Below are 13,719 nucleotides of genomic sequence, written 5' to 3'. Positions count from 1 at the left end.
TAAAAATTAATGCCTGTTGAACCAGGCACAGTGGTGCACACCTGTAACCCCAGCAACTTGGGAGGCTGAGGCAGGAGGACTACAAGTTCAAGGTTAGCCTTATAAATTAAAAAAAAAAAAAAAAAAAAAATTAAAAGGCCTATGGATATTATTCAGTGTTAAAGTACCCCAGGGTTTAATCCCCAGTAAAAATCAATCAATAAATTAATTAATGCCTATTGACTGCCTCCTATGGACCAGGTACACTGCTAGATATTGGAGAATATGAAGATAGAGGAGGGGATATAAAAGGTGTGTATATGCACACAAACACACAAAGGAATGTAAGGCTTCACTGTGTGGTTATGTGATATAAGGCATAAGCCCAGCACACAGATGAGTGGGCAATGACTTCATTCCAAAATCCACAAAGGCTTAATAAAGAGAGCACTGATTTAGATCTTAGTAGAGAAAGAACTGCAATAAACAGAGAAAAAGGAAATTCCGGGTGGCTTGACACTACGAGGAAAGATCTAGAACAGCCAAGTGCAAGAGGTATTAAGAATATTTCACATGATACATGGAAGTTAACTCACAATGGATCAAAAAATACCTAAACAACATAAAACCTATAACTAAAACTATAAAATTCTTAGAAGATATAGGTGTAAGGACCCCAGATTAGACAACATTTGTACTAAAATTCACTAATGTTTATTTGATTTTCTTTTTAAAAGTTTTTAAACCATTTTTATAGTCACAAATCTACAACAGATACTAATGGTTTTTAGTTATGACACCAAAGCACAAGTCACAAAAGAAGCTTGGGTAAAGTGATTTCTTCAAATTGAAAATCTGTATTATTTCAAAGCATGTGAAAAACAACCCATAGAACAGAAGAAAATATTTGCAAGTTACATTTGACTCGGGACTAGTACACCTAGAATATATACAGAACTTATGTAACCATAAAAAGACAACCACTTAAAAATTGGCAAGGAATTTGTATAGAAACGTCTCCAAAGACTACGAACAAATGGCCAATAAGAATGTGAAAAGGCCCTGAGCATGACCAGGTAGGAGGGGTCGCAAGCTGACACCATAGGAGGGCGCGCTTCCCACCTGCTGGGATGGCTGCTCTAAGAGAGAATGGTGACACCAGCGTTCATGGAACTGAGCCCTAGTGCTGCTGGATGTAAACAGTGTGGTCACTTGGAAATCAGTCTCAAGAGACAGCAATCCTGAAAAGTCAAACTCAGTCGGGTGTGTTGGCACTCGCCTGTGACCACATTCCCTGGAGGCTGAGGGTTGGGTTGGGTTGGAAGTTTGAGGCAGAGTGGGCAAATGAGATTCTGTCTCAAAGTAAGTAAGTAAGTAAGTAAGTAAATAAAAGGGCTGGGGATGGAACTCAGAGAACTCGCCCAGTATGTGTGAAGCTCTGGGTTCAATTTCCAACACCATAAAAACAAAAACACACAAAAAACCCCTACAGAATTATCAAATGAGCCAGCAGTTCCACTCCCTAGGTATAGACCTAAGAGAACTAAAAACATACAACCACAATAAACTTACATAAATGTTTATAGAAGCATTATTCATAACAGCCCAAGGTAGAAACAATATAAGCATCTGTAAATGGATCAATGGACAAATAAAATGTCATCCATTCATACAATGGAATGGAAATGAGTCATAGAAAAGAATGAAGTACTATGATATGAATGACTACAAAAACACGAAGCTAGGGAAAGAAGCCTGACCCCAAAGGTCACATACTATGTGATTCCATTTATATGAAAAGCCCAGAAGATGCAAATTTATAGAACAGAAAGTAGATTGGTATTGCCAGAGGCTAAGGGCAGAGATGGGGTAGTGATCACTTAATGGGTATAAGGGAAGTTTTTTTGGGGAGAAGAGAGGGAGAGAGAGAGAAATATTCTGGAATTAATGGTGAAACTCACTGAATTGTACACTTTAAAGTGGTAAATTGCATAGTCTATAAATTATTCCTTGATTTAAAAAAAGACATTTTAGGGGGCTGGGGTTGTGGCTCAGTGGTAGAGCACTTGCCTAGCATGTGTGAGGCACTGGGTTTAATTCTTAGCACCGCATATAAATAAAATAAAGGTCCATCAACAACTAAAAAAACCCCAACCAAACCCAAACAAAACAACAACAACAAAAAAGACATTTCAGGAGGACTACAGTATAGTCCAATAAAAGTAAAGTATACAGCCAGGTGCCTATGATCCCAGCGACTTGGAAGGCTGAGGCAGGAGGATCACCAAGTTCAAGGCCAGCTTCGGTTTAGCAAGGCCCTGTCTCAAAACAGAAAATAAAAAGGACTGGGAATGCAGTCCAGTGACAAAGTGCCCCAGGGTTAAAATCCCCAGTTTAAAAAAAAAAAAAAAGTAAAGCACAGGGTGTGTGTCAGATAATGGTTAAGGACTAACTGACTTCCACTGTAGCTACAGAAACAGCCACCTAAGGGAAGAAACAGACAGACTGACATAGTCCCTTGATATGGATTAGGAGACAAGAAAGATGAGGCAACACTAAAACAGAGTCATAGAGGGCCCACAGTATGGCTGGCCCACGAAGTGTGTGCCTGGGGACAATCGTGGTCTCTGGCTCCCAGTGGTGAAGTGGAATAGAGAGACTGTTCCATTAGAGAGCTCACGCAGCCATGAACAAGTTAACTTGTCACAAGGAGACCAACTACTTTTGATAAATACTTTCCAATTATTTTTGTTAAAATGACAGAAAATTATTCTCAACGACCTCACATACAGAATACTAAATGATACAATAGCATCTGCACAGTGCCCTTAAAATTAAGCAGGAACAGGTTCCATGGAGACAATTCATGCTGAATAATGAGGTAAAAGCAGTGCTTGGGGCTGGGGAAGGTCATTTGCCGTGAGGCAGGCTTGGGAAATGGCACACTTTCCAGCGCCTGGCGTGAGAATAAAAAGGTTGTACACTTTGATAAAGCAAAGCCTGGTTCTTCTTGGCCACAGTAACCAGTAACTGAGGGATCTGCTGTGACTCTGACCAGGGCACGAGCAACAGCTTGGCATGAGTAGCTATGCTTAGGCAAGGCAGTCACACGGGGCAGACGCTGCTAACAAACAGCCACTCAGATCAGGGCTCCGGCAAGATCACTGTGAGGATGGTGTGGCAAGAAAAAGTGGGAGGGGACAGTGCTGGTCATTGAGCTGGCATGCAGATGGGCAGGAGCACGTCAGCAACTAGATGTGGAAGGACAAGGTGGTGGTGCCGCTTTAGACTCATCACCGGAGCAACCACCCCACGGAGTGGTAACTGGAGCAGGAGGCAGGAAGGAGAGCGGATCCCTGAACACCAGCCAGCAGGCCTGGGTCTCTGCAGAGGGGAGGCAGTGAAAACGCAGGAGCAGGCGAGGAGGAGAAGGACCAGGGCAAACCCAGCACTGCTTCCTGGAGTGTGGACGGAAGGCCACTGTGCCACAACTACCCGGCCGCCCTTAACAGCCCTGAGCTTTGGTGGCATTTTATTTCTTACTGTATTTTCTTGGGAAGCATTTTAAACATGCTTCCTGGGCTTTCTTGGGAATTTTCAGTTTGAGAGCATCTGGGTCAAGGAATCTGTGCATTTGAAAGTGCAAAAAGGGAGATGGCGGAAACCTTGTTATTCTAGTTCTCTGAAAGTATAAAATAAGTCAAGATCTCTTTTGGTTTCTATGGGCTTCATCTTCATGCTTAAAACTTGGCTTCCTTTGTGCTGTTTCAACCCAGGGGTCCAGGTAACCTCCTGGGAGTACTTCTTCATGAGAATAGCTTGCGGGAGTGCTCCCTTTCCATGTGAAGCCAAGTGCTCTCCTCTTTACACAGAGAAGATAGAAGATTTAGATCCGACTCAGCTATTATTACACTGGCCACATCTGTTACTTAAGTAATACCAGATGAAGTAAAACAGTGGGAGGAATCCATTGATATATATATATATATTTTTTTTTTTTTTTTTTTGGATGGTGCTGGGGATTGAACCCAGGCCTTGTGCATGCTAGGCAAGCATGCTACCAACTGAGCTAAATCCCCAGCCCACTGAAATATTTTGAAAATTTGAGGACCAATATTTATTGTTACAAATTTCATGACAGTTCTATATATCAAATAAAAGACATTAGAAAAAATAAAATCCTAAACTGGGTGCAGTGGCATGATACCTGTAATCCCAACTACTTGAAAGGCTGAGGCAGGAGGATGGCTTGAGCCCCTGGAGTCCGGGGCCAGCTGGACAACACAGTGAGACCTCTTCTCTGATTGAATGAATGAGTAAATATCCATTCTCCTCACTCCACTACATGCCTCGCCCCTCCTAATAGCATTTATTGGAGTTTCTCCTGAGCAGAGCTATGATCCCATGTAGGTCATAATAGTCTACTACCATTCTGTTACAAAGTAACCCAGAGCGCAGGATGTTTTCTTCAATTTTTATGGGTAAATGACCTGGGAGTAGCAAAATTTCATATTTACTTAAAGCCTCAGAGCTATTTCTGGGAATCTAATAAGTGAGTGATTAAGAATTCTTAACTTGTCCTCGGATGCAATTTTAGAATATAAATTGGCCTGTGCAGCTTGTAGTCTTCCCTCTGTAGGCAGTAGGAAGTATTCCATGTGCTTCTTTGCAACTCTGTTCTTTCCAACAAGGAACACAGGCTGATGGACAATGATCAACAGCACGTGAGACCACAGCTCTAAACTACTACAAAGCTTGACTTATACATCAAGCACCAGTGTTCACTTCACAAAGTAAGACCTCTTTATTCTATAAAATATGTGAAAGAGAATAACCAGGAATGGTCCTGTAGAAAAAGAAGTGATTAAGTCAGCAAATTATATGTTTGTAAAAAAAAAAAAAATGATAGATTTGCTATAATCAACTGAAGTACATCTTGAAATGCAATCTAAAGTCAAGAATATGAAAAAGCAGTGAACTAAGGACCTACCAGGAGTAGCAAACTAGACCCTGGGCAAAAACCCTGTCCCAAGTAATTTCACCCTAGCAAACTCCTTTTCTCTGATTTTTTTCCTCTAGTTATAGATCTCTCTGAGGTTTACATATGACTGATTCCTCCAGTTGGAACTTCTACTGAATCCTCTTATCACAGAAGAGACTTGAGAAGTAAATCAGATACAGAAAAGACAAACTTATGGGGAGAAAAAAAGAATAAAGATACATTAAGAAATGAAAAAACAAATTCCAGGAGAAATCACCACAGTGAGAAAGAATTAAAAAAAAATCATAGACAGAAAAGTTATTAGAGTTATGAACAAAGTAAATGGTCTAAGAAATAATTAATAATATAAATAAGAAAAACGACCAAAATTAGATTTAAAGGCAAAAACAAACAAAAGACTAAGGCAACTACCAATTTATAGGAAATATGAGGGTCAAAGAGCATGTTAAGTGGCACCCACAGGGATATAAATAGCAAAATCCAGACTGGGAAACCCTTCGGCAAATGTATAAGTCCAAAAATAAATAAATAAGAGAAAGAAAAGGCTGAAGAGGCTGAGGGGAAACTAAGCTCTACAAGAGTCGGATAAGACATAGAAATCGTAACACATGGGCTGGGGTTGTAGCTCAGGGGTAGAGTGCTTGCCTAGCAAGCGTGAGGTACTGGATTTGATTTTCAGCACCACATAAAAATAAATAAATAAATAAGTAAAAACATGTTTATTTGGGTCCTTATTCAAATAAGCAAACGTAAAAACAAGTATGACCTTTATAGGAAAACTAGAAAGTGGGATGCTGACCAGATGTTTAGGAATGTTAAAGAACCATCCATATTTTAGATATACAACAGTGGAATCATGTTTTTTCTCTAAAGTTCTTTTTTTCCTTGCAACACCAGGGAATAAACCTAATGTGCTCTCCCGCTGAGCTATATTCCTAGACCCCCCTTTTCTGGGGGTCAGAGATTGAACCCAGGGACACTCAACCACTGAGCCACATTCCCAGCCCTTTTTATGTTTTATTTTGAGACAGGGCCTTACTAAGTTGCTGAGGCTGGCTTTGAACTCGTGATCCTCCTGCTACAGCCTCCCGGCACCACTGGGATTATACGTGTGTTGCCATCGTGTCTGGCACTAGCCCTTTTAATTTGAGATTGGGGATCATGAGGTTGCTGAGGCTGGCCTTGAACTTGCATCGTCCTGTTTCAGCTTCCTGAGTTGGTAGGATCATTGGTGTGTGCCACTGTACCCAGCTAACAGTCCTTAATTTTTTCAGAGAGACATACTAAAATATGTACACATAAAATAACATAATACCTAGGATTAAAATAACCCCAGAGATTACAGCATGGATGAAACTGGATCAGTTGAAAATTAAACTGTTAGATCTGAATGATACAAACATGAGGGTTCAATACACTGCCCTCCCTATCTTTGTATGGTTTTGTACGTTCCCTTAATACCCACCCCCGCAAGGATGGACCTCAGTGCAAACTCTTAACTCTGAATTCACATGTAACCAATGACAACAGTCAGAATGTCAGAATGTATATGCCACCCCTTGGGACGTCTCATAAATGTTTCTGATAGGGAAATAAAAGCGAGGAATTAGTATGGATGGAGAAAAGAAAATACTCTAGCATGGGCCTAAAGGTGAACTGAAGAGTGGCCATTTCCTCACTGGTGTGGTTGAAAGCTTCTTATTTCTATCTGTAGGTCTGGGTATAAGTGAGTTGTGATACACACTCTCCTCAGAACTCAGCTACCTGGTGTGTGTGAACACAGCCAACAATCCATTATCACACTGTAGAGGTGCTGATTATGTGCCATCGAAGAGGGTGGAAGGGAAAAGAAGGGGTACTTACCAGCACTGCACTCCTGGGCCACGAGGTTAAGAACTTCAACAGCTGCTGGACACTGCTGTATGAATTCTTCACAAAATAAGCTGTCTTCTAAAAGCTGGGCCATGACCAGGCATGATCTTAATGTTAAAAGATTTACAATATTTCAAAGTCATCAATGTTCATTCTCTAAAAAGTCAACTGTGAAAAATATTTTCATCAATTTTGTCCCCCAGTGTACACTCTCTACTCCTCTTGCTTTTCTTAGCTGGACTGGCTTGGAAATATACAGTCAGTCCTGCATATCCACAGGGGTTCTGCATCTGCAGATTCAACCAACCACAAACTGAAAACAACATCTGGGAGAAAACATTGCACCTGTACCGAACACGTACAGACATTTTTTTTGTTTGGTTGTCATCCCCTAAACAAGACAGTCTACCAACTACCTGTAGTGTAGTAGGTATCCGGTCATCTACACATGGCCTAAAATACACAGGGGGATGTGTGTCGGCTCAGTGCAAGAACTACACGGCTTCACACAAATGGCTGGAGCAACCACAGACTGGTATCTGAGGCAGGTCCTAGATTTAGTCCCCCACAGAAGTCCAGGAACGACTGTATAAGCAACTTTTCTCACACAGTAACTACTGAACCACTTGGACAGTCTCTACTAAATGGAAATGCAAAATGCCAGGTGATCAATCTGTTTTTAAGTTGTAGATGGATGCAATACCTATATTTTATTAATTTACATGTGGTGCTGAGGATAGAACCAAGTGCCTCACATATGCTAGGCAAGTACTTTACCCCTGAGCCACAACTGCAGCCCCCAAGTGACCAATCTTAAAAGCTTTTCCTAAACTGTGCTATATGGGCAATAACAGAGCTCCAGAAGCAAGAGGGGAAAGGCTACACGCTGATTTCTCCCTCAGGATTCAATGTACATATTAGAAGTTTCTGAGAAATTCCACTGTCAAAAGGGAAACTCGTGACTCCTATTTAATGGTAAATAAATGTATTTGCAGGAAGAGACTGCTCTCCTTTCCACACAAACACTGAGCATTCCCTGGTCTTCCTGTCATCAGTTTGGAAAATGATGGACCAGAAACATATCATTGTGGCCTGAGTCATTTGAAAAAATGGCAGCATTATTCCTGTGACAGAACAAAGTGCTTCTGCCAGAGCATGCGGGTACAGCCCTATGTGCACCCACACTCTGCTGTCCAACTGTTTGCTTATTTCTTCAGGAGGACGGCTCAATTTTATTTCCAAGTGCACAGGATGCAACAAAAACTGCAGCAATTAGGGAATGCAATGAATTATGGTAAACAGCACAGGACAATGGTTCTGCTCCACAGCTGGCATGAGCCCCAAGCTGCGGACCTTTAAGCCCAAGGTGGTGGGGCCCACCCAGCACTCCAGATAACCTGGGCGGTGCTCACCTTGTTCTTATTTCAGCCAGGAGCCGGACGACTGCCATCACAGGTGCAGAGCCATCTCCTGTTGCAGGAAGGGAGGTGTGAATAGAGAGGCTTCCCTCCTGCGGAAGCAGCATGGACTGTACCGCCTGCACCACCTTCTCAGTAATGGACAGCTTGTGGAGGGGCAGTGCCTGAAGGGGGGACAAGACAGGACAGAAAGTTAAAGCAAAATCATCATAGAAAGTTGTAAAGCAGATCAAATTTATGAAAAATACAATATACTGTGGAATATTCCTAACCAACAAAGAAATGGATTTTGTCATCTAGAGGAAAAATGTCACACAAATATAATCCTTCAATAGTTATAACCAATACATAAATACATATCACAAGTAAAATTTAAAATACCCAAGTATTTCTTTCTCTACTGTGAAGTGCATGTTAACTATCACAGAACAGTAACCATTTGCAGTGACATTTTATGAAGCATTTCAAATCACCTTACCTCTGACCTTGGAACACAAAGCCTAGACAATGGAATAGTCAATGTGTCTGATGCTTGCGAAGTCTTTCGGCAATCTATGGGTGGGAATCTGACTGTAGCGATACCTTCCTGTTCATTGATAGAAGCCACCACTCCAATGCTTCCTGATATTCCTCTACCTAAAACCTGGAGACCAAGATGGATTAGCACAAACTGTCAGCTCTAAAGTGACAAGCAGGAAGTGTCCATTTATAGCTGTCATTACCTGCACTATGGTGATCATTTATTCTAGTGTGGATACTAGCCCAAGATGTGAATCAGAATAGTAGGTCTACTACCTTACAGCAAGGTGATCACTACATACTATCATCTAAAGCTTTCCTTCTTTCCCTCCTTCCTTCCTTCCTTCCATTTTCTTTTGTTTTTTTTGGGGTACTGGAGACTGAACCCAGAGACACTCTACTACACAGCTACATTCCCAGCTGCCCTCCCTGTGACTTTTTAAAAAAATTTTTCTTGTGAGACAGGGTCTCACTAAGTTGCTAAAGCTGGTTTCTCAAACGTGGGATTCTTCTGCCTCAGCCTCCTGAGCTGCTGGGCTTACAGGAATGTGCTATTATGGGGGGCTCTCAAATTTTCAATTCTAAAACATTGCTAATATTAACGACCCTCGAGGACATGCATATTGCAGTTAACATTATAAAGTATTGCATTAATTTCTGAATAACACATAGCATGGTGTGGATTAGAATTCATGTTTCTCAGAACCTTATTTATCTTGAAGGAATGAGGAGGTTTTTTTGGTCCAACTGGCTAGATGCTTATGTGTAGGGGAAGGAATGAGGGGGAAGATGGTGGTGGGTTACCTGAACCTCAGATCCTATCTTGATTGTCTCTTTGAAGCCTCCAAGTGCACACAGTGCAGCGACAGCCTGGCGGGCAATTCTCTGAAGTTTAGCAAGTTTTCTGCCACTGCTGCTGCCATTTTCCAGAATGCTTTCTGCATATTTTCCCAATTGTGGAATGTACATCAATGCACGAGACAGAACCTAAGCACAAGAGGCAGCCTGGGCATGAGGAGTTAAACTTTGGCCGTTTGATACCAGGGATGATGAAGTATTTACCACAGTTCCTGGGTTGTGTGTACTGAAGGAATTCTGGATACAGGAGGCACCAAAACCAACGGGCGTGGCCAGTGACATTCACCCACACATACCTTATGTAATCAGACAAAACTGGAAATACACAACCTGAAAATACAGGAGAATCTAACACTGTGTTCCTAAAAGCACTCAGATAAAGCAATCATTTATCTGAAGGAAGCCCATCTCAGCATACTGCCTGCCTCCAGCACTCAATTCCTTTTAGGACTTCTTATAAGATATTCACTTGAAAAGCGACCGTGGAAAAGGGGACTTGATTACAGATCTCTACTTTCTCCACTGGACTACTATTATAATGATGAATTACTTACTGTTGGAGTACTCAGGCAGTGTAAATCACAAAAAGGCCTCCTTAAAACTTAGTGAGTACACTTAACACATCAAATAAATGAAGGCTGCATGACCTCCCAATGTCAGTACCAATCCAACACAAGCTAGAGGAAGTAGGCACTGCCATTTCTCCCTGAGAATACTGACCTGAGCCAACAATGACAGGAGACATGGATTAGCACAGTTGAAACTACTAAATCAAAGCAAATTTTTCTCCAGGAGAAAAATGGTTGTCTATTTGGCTAATCTGGGAAATCTTTCTTTACTAAGATGTCCCATGCTGTGCATGATTCTAAGGCTGGGGAGGAACATCCGCTTCCTTCTTACCTCCCCAGGTAACAGCAATGCCGTACTAACCTTTTCTGCTGTTGTGGTCCATATCTGAGCCGCGTTCGATTCAGGTGCCATTAGCAAACTGTGAAGCAAAGCGATCACTTCAGCAGCCATGCTGTTTGCCACGTGCCCACTGATGAAGGGTCGGACGGGATCAGTCCTGCAAATGCCAAAATGGAAAACCGTCAATGCCCAATAAGGGTTACAAGTGCAAAGAAGTGGTGCTCAATCAGCACTAAGAAGAAGTCACTTCTCTCACGACAACCCTCTCAGAGAGATTGTCGTAAAAGCCTAAGTCTTGCCCTACCCACTCTCCCTGCTCCTGGCTGGAGACACAGTTATGCATTCCCGCACACGCTCCCATCATCGCGCGTCATGCTGTGATGCAGCCCAGAATGGGATAATGCCAGCACCATGACCTTGAACCTCCCAAACTGTGAGCTAAGTAAACCTCTTCTCTTATTGAGTTAGCTATTTCGAGTATTTCATTACAGTAATGCAAAGCCATAATAATACACTTTGAAACAATAGACCTTAAATATTTTATTCATGAGCCATAGAATCAAAGAAAGATTCAAAGCTACCCTGTGGGGCAGCTGCACTTTGCATGCAAGTACAAAACATCTTGTACAAACTTCTCCAAGGAAATACTCACCTATCCCTTCTATTCCTACAAAAAAATCATGTGTTCATTATGGAAGTACTGTTTGAAAGGAAAAAAAAAAAAAAAAAAAGGCTGCAAAACAGGAGTTTACTACCTATTTCGAAGACTCTCCTGGCTCTCTATATAATGTCCACGCAGTCAGGAGCACCTCCCTGTGCCTCCATGACAACCTCAGATCTACCTGGACGGGCTCCCTCCTTGATGTAGCCCCAGACTCTACTTTGAGAGCAACTTCTACAGTAGATGGGTATTTTTAGGCCTCACTCATCATTTTCAGTAGGTAAGGTGGAATAAATTCAAAACTCTAAAAATAAGCCCATTACAAAGCCAATCTGAGAAGAATGGACAGATTTCATCAGTGGTAGATTTACCTGGCGAGTTCTGAGTTCCTCTCTCTGCAGATGGAGGTCTGGGCAGTTTTCTTTTTGTCACCTGTGGACAGTCCACTCACAGTATCTGGATTGACGGATTCTACTGGAGGCCCAATGCTGACAATGAGGCCTGACTGTGCCCACTTGGTGGCTTTCCGAAGGGCAGCCGTGGCCTCTTCTGTGATCACTTCGCAACAACCACCCTGGGGGTGGTTTGAAGACACTTATTTCACTCCTCAGCACTGTGCACTTCCAAATCCAAATCCAAATCCCTCCATCACCAAAGCAATTCAGGCTCATTTTTTAAAAATTCTAACATAAAATATTATATAGACAATATCAAATTTCCATAAACATCCCATGTTGTCACTCAGTCTGAGCTAGTTGTGAGTTCTCTAGATTTTGTTCGTGCAAATCCCAACTTACATAACTATGGAGTGGAGTCCTACTACACACGCCTTTACAATTTACTTTATCAGTTATCAATTTGCCACAAACGTATTTTTATAGTTGCATACTATTTTATTTTACAAATTATAAATTTCTTTAACCAATCTCCTATTTATGGGTACATGGATCCTATTTTGTTTTTCAAACAAAACTCTAAAAACATGCTATGTGTTTACTGCTGCACTTGAGAATGTTTATTTACCCTCACTTGAAAATAATGGGTACCATCAATCTTCCCTAATGTTACCTGTGTGATAGATAAAGAGTAATATATTACTGTTGCTTTTATTACTTTCCTCCAATTATTTGTGAGTTTGGACATTTAAAAAATATTTTTATGAGCTATTTGTCTTTAATTTCTGAATATCTGTTATTGTCTTAGCAACCTTTGACCTCTCTTCAATTTCAAAACTATTTTAGAGATAAAAATAGGTCAACCTAAAAATTCTCTACAATTTAAAATTAATGACAAACTGATTTTGACTATTTTCTCCTTTTGGCTTACTTTTTGTGTAGGGGTGTGTGTGCTAGGAATTGAGAATTGAACCCAGGGCCTTGTGTTTGCTAAGTGCATGTTCTACCACTAAGCCACAGCTTCAGGTCTGACAAGCTATCTTTACCATGGCCTCTTAAGCACCTGACTTTAATTTCTTACCTTGCTTTTGTGGGAATTTGAACCAACAGTTTTTTGTTTTGTTTTTTTTTTTCCCCCCCAAGATAGGGTCTTACTATGCTGCTTGTGTTGCCCAGGCTGACCTTGAACTCATAATTCTCCTGTGTTGGCCTCTGGAGTAGCTGAGAGTACAGCCACCTGCCACCGTGCCTGGCAGAACTAATTTTTACTAAAGGCTTCTCCTGAAAGCCTGAAGTGTGGCAAATGCTCATTGATCATGGGTTTTATCGTAGCAGGTTTCTCCCGCGAGGTTTACCTTAGTCATGTCTCTGTCCATCTTCACAACTTTCTCCATGTTGGCACCAGTACCAAGTCGGAAGGGCCGCCCTTCTGAGCTACTGAAAAAGGGAAGGCAAGAGTGAGTGGTCTTATGCACACTGTCGGAGGCGGGTGCCCGCTGCCAGGCAGCCCACTCATGCTTAGGCTGTCCTAAAATGCTAAACCTGGCTTTTAAAATCCACAGTAAGACTGCATTTTTCAAAAAGGAACTGGTTTACTATTGCATAATTATAGCACTTTTGGAGCTGTTTTTAGAGTTGTGATGACATCTAGAAACCCACATGAAAATGATGCACAAACAAAAGAGCTGAACAAAACATGCTCTGAAGCTAGCTGCACGGAGGCCTGGCACACAGGAGGCACTCCGAAGTCACCTCCTGGTCACAGCAAGGAAGCTTCACCAGCACCATGAATGTGGATCCCTGGGCAGAAACACGGAAACCTTTTTTCTAATAATGCAGCTTCCCTGCCTCCTAAAACAGAAACCCCTCCCTCGATCTGCACTGTGTGCTTCACTGCCACTCTTCCTTGGAGATGTGCTCTCCTGAGCACTGACCTGCCCGACCCTGCTCTCATGACACCTCTGTGCTCTCAGCTGTCACACTGGCAGACAGGGGTCCAGTCATGAGGATGATAACCTGTCAGGTCACTCGTGTGAAATGAGGGCTCTTCCATCAAACACCTGTTCTAAGTTTTCCTGTGCTTTCCTGTAACCCTGGATCCCACTG

At 41.9% G+C, this 13,719-nt stretch overlaps 1 protein-coding gene across 11 annotated transcripts in view; it reads right to left on the bottom strand.

Moving 5' to 3' along the window:
- HECTD4 (HECT domain E3 ubiquitin protein ligase 4) overlaps positions 1-13,719 on the bottom strand; it is a 175,664-nt gene that overhangs the window by 44,869 nt on the left and 117,076 nt on the right. For 10 of the 11 annotated variants that reach the window (XR_013765454.1, XR_013765455.1, XM_079149465.1 and 7 more), the window contains exons 38-44: positions 12,969-13,050; positions 11,590-11,792; positions 10,579-10,714; positions 9,595-9,777; positions 8,750-8,914; positions 8,266-8,435; positions 6,845-6,960 (exon numbers count right to left, since the gene is read on the bottom strand). Coding sequence is in view for 9 of the 11 variants with exons in the window: in XM_079149465.1 (XP_079005591.1) it covers positions 6,845-6,960; positions 8,266-8,435; positions 8,750-8,914; positions 9,595-9,777; positions 10,579-10,714; positions 11,590-11,792; positions 12,969-13,050 (1,055 nt within the window). In the remaining 2 variants the exon portion in view is untranslated. The remainder of the gene's footprint in view (positions 1-6,844; positions 6,961-8,265; positions 8,436-8,749; positions 8,915-9,594; positions 9,778-10,578; positions 10,715-11,589; positions 11,793-12,968; positions 13,051-13,719) is intronic. The other variant, XM_079149468.1, reaches the window with a different exon arrangement.

The sequence above is a fragment of the Sciurus vulgaris genome (assembly GCF_902686455.1).
Source record: "Sciurus vulgaris genome assembly, chromosome: 8".
NCBI lineage: Eukaryota > Metazoa > Chordata > Mammalia > Rodentia > Sciuridae > Sciurus > Sciurus vulgaris.
Note: the sequence above shows the minus strand (reverse complement) of the source record. Positions and strands in the feature narration are given on the sequence as shown.